General features: G+C 37.1%; 1 protein-coding gene across 2 annotated transcripts in view; it reads left to right on the top strand.

The window, feature by feature from the left end:
• The window catches only part of LOC110457422, a 42,976-nt gene extending 35,432 nt beyond the window's left edge, over positions 1–7,544 (top strand). For both annotated transcript variants that reach the window (XM_021508700.1, XM_021508699.1), the window contains 5 exons: positions 1,790–1,906; positions 2,118–2,754; positions 5,024–5,189; positions 5,651–6,114; positions 6,465–7,544. In XM_021508700.1, the coding sequence (XP_021364375.1) occupies positions 1,790–1,906; positions 2,118–2,754; positions 5,024–5,189; positions 5,651–6,114; positions 6,465–7,048 (1,968 nt within the window). In that variant the 3' untranslated portion in view covers positions 7,049–7,544. The remainder of the gene's footprint in view (positions 1–1,789; positions 1,907–2,117; positions 2,755–5,023; positions 5,190–5,650; positions 6,115–6,464) is intronic.
• Positions 7,545–10,458: the final 2,914 nt, after the last annotated feature.

The following is a 10,458-nucleotide window of genomic DNA, read 5'->3' on the forward strand; positions in this document are numbered from 1 at the left end:
GTAGTATTTCAATATTCACGTCGACGTGTGATGTCAGAGGAATGTGAGCCTATATAATGTAAAATTGGTTATGATATAATTCCAATGACATCACAGAAAAAGTATGCTGGGATAACGTTTACCCATAACCTACAATCAAGCAGTAGTATTTTGTATGCTTGTGTGAAAGGAAAGGACTAACCTGATTTCACTTTTAATTATTAGTATTCACCCCAATGGGCTGAACCCTGCAGTAAGTTTTAATATTATTAAAAGTGTTGTATATTCAAGCTGTCGAAGAGTAGGAACGTACACAGAGATATGCGTGTAGACGTTGTATTGGTCTTCCTAAAACTTCCTCCTCATCAGTGACTGCTCAGTGTTTAGGGTCATTTGCTATGTGGAGCGAAGTGGAGAGACGGAAACTATTGTTTTGGAACAAATTGTGTTTAGGTGGTGCTAGGTTTTTATGGAAAAAACTTTTTATTATTAGACTATGCCAATGTATGTATGGTAGTTCATCAACTACTCAAATAGGATTCCTGCCTGATATATATAATATAATGGTTAATTTTAATAATTTATCAATGACTTTGTTCTAATTATATTCGTACCACCGATGGAAACGTTTCATTAATAGATTTGTATATTATTTTTATTACTTTAGGTGGAAAGATACACTAAATACACGTGATGAACATAAGAGATATGCTGCTATCCATAGTCATCCGGGAATAAATCCAATATTGCATTTAAGCACTAAACAAATTTCTCAACAACATGTTGGGATCTCGTAGATTTATTGAAATACTCAATATCTTGTGAGAATGAAGTCGTTATATGTAAGATATGTGAGAAAACAAGTAAAGATATTGTGTTGCATTATGTATTAGAATGTCCAGATTTATACTTAAGCCGTATTAAAATATGGATGGTGTTGTAAATGCTATAGAAGTATTGTCATATGTACAGTTTTCAGAATTAAGCATTGAAGACCAATGTAGCTTTTTACTTGGCGATCATTCACATGTATACTTGACTGATATAGAGTGGGAAACACTAATGACAAACATGGCTGGAAATATCAAAGGAATGGTATGTGAGATGGAGAGTTCTCTATAATTAACGTATTGATGTATATATAAGTGTATACGTATATATGTAAAAGTTGTATGAGGAATAGATATTGTAGTGAACATTTTGTATTATGAATTGTATAATGCAGTTTTATGAATGTCAAATACGTCATTATTCTGTACATTTACCTCTCAAAACTATGTTTATATGTGAATTAAGATACATTTTGTAAAACCGTTTTGACATATGAAATCTCCTGAAGGAGTAAATAAAGAATGTCTGTCTGTTCGTCTTTCTGTGCCGTTGCTGCACGTGTCAAATGTAGATGACACACGGGCAACATTAATGTGTATAACGCACCCAGCTACGACAGTTGTGACCTATATTTTCCCTTCCCTACCTTTACTTGTATATCTAATATTGATGTTTATAATACCTAACGCTTCCCTTGCCTTCACGTCACACTTGGTGATTTTGTAAAAAAAATGGCCCATATGATTAAGGTAATGGGTACTGCGTGTAGCACACATACTTACAAATGTACATAACATACATAGAGGCACGTCTTTAAATGACCTAAGCTGTATATATGACGCTAAACTCTACAAACAACCTAACCAAACCACATTCTCGTATATACAAAGAGAAAAGATGTGCTTTACAGAAATAAAATTGGTTATGGTTTCAAATTTAGGAATCAGAATTATGCTTATTAATTGTTCTAACATTACAGATTGGAATCGCTGGACCGTTTTGGTATTCTGTGAGTGTCATTCTTAACATTTTCATCTTTCCCATCTTCTCCGTTTATTTCAAAACAAGAGCGCCTGGAGCAAAAACCTACCTACAGGTAAACAGCTTTTCACAAAACCGTCTACTTCATATAGCTTCCATACAATAATTCTGAATATACACTAGTGTAACAACAGCTATGCCATGTAGAATAGCGGACATTCAATAGAGTGGTTCATTTTCAGTCCATTTTGTATCAACGATTTAGCGTTGTTGGAGTTATAATGATTGCTGTCAACACATCGCCTTATCTTTTACTTCTGTTTCAGATCATTAATGCTAGATTTGGTAAGAAGGCCCACATAGTATTTTGCTGCTTTGCACTCGTCACTAATATGGTTATCATGACAGCTTTACTGTTGGCGGGAAAATCAACCATCCAATCACTGACCAAAGACATTTCAGATGAATACATCCTTCTCATCATGGCCACATTGTTTGGATCCTATTCCCTGATTGGTGGAATTGGAACAACGTTTTATGTGTCTTATTTCAACGCCTGTCTCATTTTCATTTCATTGGCTGTTTTCATTGTGAATGTTCTACATAATAATGATAGTGATAACAAGAACATAGGCAACGCGGCCAGAATGTACAATGTAGTTTCGTGTGTACAAGGACCTGCTGAAAACACCGGAAGTAGTTTTCTGACCTTCCGGTCTGGGGTTGGAATAATCTATGGCGTGGTAGGTTTCTTTGCAGCATCTGCTGTCACCTACTGCGATCAAGCTTCTTGGCAGAGTAGGATTGCAGCCAAACCGATGCAGGGCGTTTGGGGATTCATCCTGGCCGGCTTTATGTGGTTAGCTATTCCGTCTACAATGGCGACTACCACAGGCATAGCTTACATAGCTATAAGTGCCGAAAACAGTACACACTTGTTGACACCTGACCAAATTGATCACGGTAAATCCTTATATTTAATCTTACTTAACTTGTTAACCTTTTTAAGTTGACGTTGATATTTTACAGCCGACTTCCACTATGCCTGTCATTTTACTCAGCTAGCAAAATCACACTAGAAAGCCAGAAATACATCCAATACACACATTAAACGTGTTACAAATTACAGGTTCAGTTATAGAGCTAACCCTGATTAAGTGATAAAAAAAACGGTAAACACTTTACGCCAACTCTAACAGCCGAGTAAAAGGTTGAAATAAATGATAATATATCATACTTGTTGGTCAGTATATAGTTTGATAGTAAGATTACTTTTATTGTCACAATTTTGATGTCTTATAGGTTGGTAGTATTAGTGTACTTTTCTATCATACGCTATGAACACGACATGAACTTTGTTATTATTGGTGATAACTATTCCTAATAATTAAGCATTTTTGTGATTCATGCAAACTAGGGTGTAAGAAAGATATAGTGTATTGATTGAAAATGTATATCGATTAGGCCTTTGAGTGACCTAGATATCGTCCTTTGTTATACCTTCACAATGACAATAGATTCAAAGAAGAAAAACTTAAACAAAAACAAACATTAGTTTGATCTCACACGCCTTTATTTTTTACGGTGATATAGTCTTAATTACGAAAAGTAAGATGTATTCATTTTACCAAAGTTTCTTGTGCTATTTTTCCATAGAGCAGGAACATCATGGAATATTTACATTCTGTGTTGCATTTGCGTATATGTCGTTAGTAAACCAAATTGCAGTATATGAGACTGTATACTACAATTTACAGTGATACGGCCAGTGAAGGAATACAGCTGGTACAAGGTAAACACACATGGTCGCCCAATACTTTCGGTATCAATAGGCCTATAATCGGAAAACATTCTGGGTTCGTTAGCATTGAGCAATATAGGTCATCGCAAAAAAATTAAGCAACTTGACAAATTATGACAATATAAATTTATTATAAGATGTGTAGGTACCACAAAATTATTGTAAGCGCCATTCTAGATACGAAACTACCAAGTTTGTCAACGTCATCACACAGGGGATCGGTTTCGAGATTTTGAGTTATGCATAACATCAGAAAATAACCACAACAATAAAATTCAGCATTTCTAAAACCTTGTAAAAGTCGAGGGTGTCGACAAGGTTTTAGAATGTGTATAAATATCTTTTTAAGTGTTGTGTTTTTTCTGTGATGTCATCCATTACTCAAAATCACGAAACCGAGCCCCTGTGAACGTCGTCTGCTAGCGATGCTAATCTGACCGATTAGACATGGAATCTATTTCAAACGAAATGTCCTTGGAATCGTTAGCACCTACTGAAAGGACCACTTTAATTAAACATTTCCGAGTATATATGCTTCTGAAAATAACGTAATATTCCAATCGAAGGAAACATTAGCGTTTCCGAGGAAACAATCAAGTCCGTTCAGCGCCGCATCACTTCAAAATACATGTAATCTATTAATGCGCGAAAAACAGCTTTAATTTTATAACAAGCAGAAGTTATGCAATTATTAACAATTTTTCCACATATACACACTCATATGAAATAAATAATGAAGTTAAGTTTGTGTTCAAACCATTGTATGTGCGTGTGGTTTTCAATGACACGAGGGACTATATTGTTTCTTCTGGAAATGTCGGCTGTTCTGGGATTTGAACTTACTGACGTCACTGATATGATAAGCGGGAAATTCAAACGTATATTTGCTTCAGTTACTATACAAAACAATTTTATTTCTATAGCTATTTGAATTTATACATATCCTACATTGTTATGTTGACTAACTTGATTACCCTGAACAAATTTGATTGTAATTGAATTTCGTTCCTAGTCTTGGTTTCGTTTTGGCTATTGTAATTACTAAACGTTACCCCACATCAGTTTTACGTAAGCAGTTTACAAAATAGTTTTTCAGCGAAAATTGATTTTGTTCAAACCTGGCTACAAGGTCACGTTTACGCAACCAAATAGGAATGGAAACTATGTTGATGAAGTCAGCTTCATGGTTACACCCAACTCTCCAATCGATTCAAAAAAGTGACCGTTGATTGCCCTGATGTGTTTAAATTGAACTTGGTCGATCTTTTTACAGTTTAGACATAAGCTTAATATCACAGTCGGTCATCTATAAGACTTCATGCTAACCAGACTAGGGAGCGATGGGTGAAAGCCTCAAGTACGACTTGACTTAATACGAATTGCTGCTGAAACGAAGTGATATTGATTTCAATCTTCAATTTTTCTAATAAGGACTGGTTACACCGTTTATTGCTGAGAAACTTCTTGGACCGACGGGGGGAATCATGATACTTACAATCCTGTCCATGGCCCTAATGTCCACAGGGTCCGGGGAAGTGATGGCCATCTCGTCTATCATCGTTTACGACATCTACCAGATCTACGTCCGGCCCTTCCGGTGAGTCTTTTGTCTTTGTTCACTTTTGTTCTCAAAGGTGAGATCCCCGACCTGCAAGGTTGGAGTAAAAGATAACATAATAACAAGGCACACCTATTAGCATAATGATAAAATATACATTCAAAGCAAAAAGAAATGCAATATTTTCCATGATGACGACCAAAATACTAGCCTGATTCTTTCACACTCTTCATTTCGCCAACATTTTCGCTGTTTATAGTCTACAAATAATCTTGAACAAGTATCTCAATTTTGGATGATCAATTGGTGTATAAGAAATAAAAAGAAATTATGGAATCTTTATCTTGATGTAAGCAATGTTTTGGGAAAGAGTTCAAACAAATTAAACGTCACCAGAAATAAATTTGATATGTAGGATCTTGTGTTTAATCTATAGATTACGTTTTATATGAGTACCGAAGTTTATAAAATATGATGCCAAGTTGTGCTCTTTTTGGCAGTAAGGGTCTGCCAGGAACACATTGCATCTTGTGTGGTAAGCATGTGAGACTCCCGAAGTCGGACATCCTGGTCCCACTGACAACCAACACCAATTCCAAAGAGGACTCCGACACTCCGGCGTCAGATAACACACATTGTGACTGTCAACCTGTCGCAAACTGCCACCAATGTGACGAAGACATGCGCAGATGTGCAGTGAAAAGAACATATGACGCCATTCCACTGCACAGATGTACTGTACACGGTCAATACCGGACGTACCAGAATGTCCTGATGGACTTCAAGAACTGGTGTATCGTGTGGGTGACTGTCGGTATCATACCGTTCGGAATGATTGTATTTGCGATAGGTATAGATCTCAATTGGATATTCTACGTGGGCGCTATTGTCACCATACCCTGCTATCCGGCTGTCATTTTATCTATTGTATGGGTTAAAGCGACCTCTCAGGGACTTATAGCAGGTAAACGTTCTTAATGATCTGGTTACGTTTTCACCTACATTGTGTATAGCGACACTTTATCTTTACTGATTGTATTGGTATAGTTGTAAAAATGACGTTGTACAAAGGTCAGCAGCTTTTTCTAGCAGTTATCTGGAAGGTTGTTTTCCCTAATCATTAATTCAATTCCGTTTAGCCTAAACCGGATTAATTGAAAGAAAATGGTTTATCGTGCCATCGACTTGCCATCGACTAACGCAACAAAAAAGATATCTTGAAAGAATGACAAATATATATAAGTGATACTGTAAAGTACATCTTCCTTATGTATTCTTTCTGCAGGATAATGTATGTATACACTATTGTTCCAGGGGGAATACTCGGTCTTTTGATCGGTTTAGCTGCCATGCTTGGTACTGCATCAACGTACGAGGGAGGCTTGAACAACTTCCTTCTTAACACATCACAAGACTACTCCATTTTGGCGGGATCTTGTTGCAGCTTTGGCTTCAGTTTGGTTGGTTGTATGATAGTGTCCTTTTATACTCATACGATTAAAACAGATGCTGACGCTGATGCTGAATGGAAGAAAATATTCGACATTGATAACCCACTTCACCCATGGGAACTGAATCTTCGACAGGATCTTAAACAACATGTATACGACAAGAAGCCATCATACAATCAAGTTGAAGCTACTTTTCGAAAGGCCAAAATAACCGCCTACGTATGTGGAGGTTTGAGTATTTGCCTGGTTACCTTTGTCATTCCTGGTATCATGGCTTCTTTCCCCGTCCTCAATGAGACTCAATTTGAGATTTGGGTTGGTTTGACTCAAGCATGGGCTGTCGTCATGGGAGCTATTGCAATTGTAGCGCCTCCTGTAGAGGAAATATTAAACATCCGGAAACAATACCGTAAAAACAGAGAGCATGGGATTCCATATCCAATCTAGGAATTATTTACTTATTGAAGTCTGCAATAATTGAAAAACCATAAAACGTTAATATTATCATACAAAAACAAAACCTATTTATTATACCAGAAAAGACGAAATCCTTTTGAAGATAATATCTACAGATTATAATTATATATATAAACAAAATATACACGAGAAAGGAACAAGTTTGTGTGAGGGAAAAAACGTATGGTTGTGTGAGGGAAACGTTAAAAGGTATGGTGGTGTGAGAGAAACTTAATGAATAGGTAAGATTGCGTGTGGGAAACAATGTGAAAAGGTATGGTATTTTGAGGAAACATGATAAATAATATGGTTGTGTGAGGAAAACATAATAAAAATGTATAGTTTTGTGAAGGAAACATAATTAATTGGTAGTGTTTTGTGAGGGAAACATTATATAAATGCTACATACATTAGAGTCTGACAGTGACCAGGGTCACCCCGAGGGTTAGTCCGAATTATTCTGACGTTTTATCGACTTTTTTATCGGTCTGTCGTCGATTAACGTCAGAACTCCGGCCCTCTATAATATGCGGGAATTAAGCGACCCGCCCCGGGTCGCACTTCAAACTGATATTTTATCAACAAATAGTCACTTTCACACACATGTCGCACATGGATCGCGGGTCGCTTATTCCCCGCATATTATAGAGGGCCGGAATTCTGACGTTAATCGACGACAGACCGATATAAAAAAAAAAAGTCGATAAAACGTCAGAATAATTCGGACTACCCGAGGGTGAGTGATATCCGAGGGGTGACCCTAGGCACTGTTACACTCTTATGAATGTAGTTTTTATCTTATTATACGAAATTCAATAAATAACAAAGTTTTCATATTTTAACAAATATTGAATTTTCATCTTCAAATATAACAATGAAATATTCAAGATTTAATAATAAATGTTTTAACAGCCAAGACATTTCGCAGTTTTAAAACTCTAACTTATTTGTTGATATTAACGATCGGGATACCGAAGATCTTCATATCGTCATCAGTGAGGGTGTCCTGGTGTTTCACTCCCCCGAAACCCGTTTTTTAATATCAATCACAACTGATTTGTACATGTTCGTTTGATTGTACGCTGCGCGCTTTGAGAATCCCTATCCGTCAATAGTTTGACTTTATCCAAATTACCCAACTTGACATCTGCAAATCTCACCATGTTTTACTTCACTGAGCAGACAACCGATATAAGCGCTCATCACAGCGTTGCATCGTCGTACTAATTGCCGGCCAGTAATCCACGGTAACGACATAGAGTGCCTTTGAATCGCATTGCAAAATACATGGCGGCTGAAACGAACCGTACGCGCATCTCCTTTGCGCGGTCACTATTTTGCACTATCACACCACACTGTCGCCCTTTGCTAGGCCGTTTGGAAGCATGCACCCTTCCATTGACTCAATTTTAAAGCGAGTGTGACAGTGTGAAATCAACAAATTGTCTCCTTCAATCAGATAACAGGGTTTTTTCACTAGAGGTATAATAAGATAAAATGCTATGGCTGTGCGAGGGAAACATGATAAAATGGAATGGCCGGGTTAGAGAAATATGATATCGTGTGAGGCCAGGGATGGCAGTTGTATTAAATCTCAACTTCATAATAACGTGTTTGATTGGAATTATATATATCGAGTACATAAAGAGGAATTAAACCAAAAAGTTTATCAAATCAAAAAACCTGTGTAGGAGTGCATCACTAAGCTTTCGGTGTTGTTTTTTTACATATTTGGAAAGATCAACGTCCTGGCGGGATCAGTATTCTTTAAAAAATGTCACAGAATATGATGACGTGAATGGCAAATGACTACGAGTACAATTTGCATCTCTCACTTGCAGTACAATCATAGATTATGTTAAAGATAACAGTACATACTGGTGATCGAAATAACAAAAGGAAATTAGGAGACATGAACATGATAACAGGCACTTACCAGATGTCAAATTGATAACACAAGCTTTGGAGACACAACAGAAACCTCCGAGATATCAGGTAAAACAATAGGAACTTAGGAGATATCAGGAAAAACAACACAACCTTAGGATACATCTAAATGACAAGAGTTTTAAATTCATTAACATATGTAACATGAACTTTAAGGAGATATTTAAAGTAAGAGTAGCATAAACTCTACAACGAAATCAAGGCGTGGCCACGTGCTCCGATGAGCAAATCTCCCTGCTCAAAATTTCCAACAATGAGGCAATAATAATAAATTTGTAAAATTACTCAAAAACGCTTTACAACATATGGATAATAGTAATAGTTATAATTGTGAAACAAAAACAAAAGCTTTTATACATTTAGGCAAGCAATGTGCACATAATTGAACAAATAAAGGGTGTTACATGACGTCTTTGCAGAGACCCTAAAATGCAGACGTGAAGAGGTGAGTTTAGATGTCCCTCTTGAATTTGGCCAGGGTATTTGACTTTCTAATAGCAGATGGTAAGCTATTCCACAACGTGGCCGAAACCCTCTCAAAGCACCGGTTTCCATAGGTCACAGTACGAGATTTAGGGACACACAACAATGATTCTGACTCCGACCGCAGTGACCGTGACGGCTGATAAAGGGTAACAAGCTCATGTAGGTACTGAGGAGCTGTTCAATTCAGTGCCTTGTATGTGTACACCAAACGTTTGTACTGTGACCTGTATCTTACAGGTAACCAGTGCAATGAATATAGCACAGGTATGATGTGCTCTCTCTTTCGAGTACGAGTAACCAGCCGTGTTGCAGTGTTCTGGACCCTCTGCAGACGACTAGTTAGTTAGTCAGATATACCACCATAATCCAACAGAGAGGTAACAATTGAATGCACCAACATCTTGCATGCATCTTCAGTTATAAACTGGTAGTAACAGGATTTGGCAATAGCGTTCACTTGTTTCTCCATGTTCAGTGAACTATCAAAGTATACCCCTAGGTTTTTAACAGCTGGGTGTAACACAGTCAGTGTTACGCTACGACGTTGTATAAATAGATTACGTATATCTATCAGGAACAGAATTGATTACATCGGGAATATCTATCGGGAATGGAATTGATTACATCGGGAATATCTCGGACAACGCTTCAAGTCATAATTGACTATCAGCATGTGGGGCGTATGGACCCCTGACAGTCAGTGGTACGACGTTAACGTTGTGTAACTGAAACTGACCATCTATATTTGTGTAACTGAAACTCACCATCTATAGTATGTAGGGCTTAATTATATCGGAAATAGCTCGGACAACCTTTATAAATAGATTAAGTATATCGGGAATATTAATCCAGATTACTATGCACGAAACAATTATAATCGAGTATAAATATAACCTAGAAAAGGGGATAATGTGAGAGAGGAGCAAGGAACGGCGAGAAAGGAGTAAGGGACGGTTAGAGAAGAGGTC

The sequence above is a fragment of the Mizuhopecten yessoensis genome, unplaced genomic scaffold (genome assembly GCF_002113885.1).
Source record: "Mizuhopecten yessoensis strain PY_sf001 unplaced genomic scaffold, ASM211388v2 scaffold9133, whole genome shotgun sequence".
Lineage (NCBI taxonomy): Eukaryota > Metazoa > Mollusca > Bivalvia > Pectinida > Pectinidae > Mizuhopecten > Mizuhopecten yessoensis.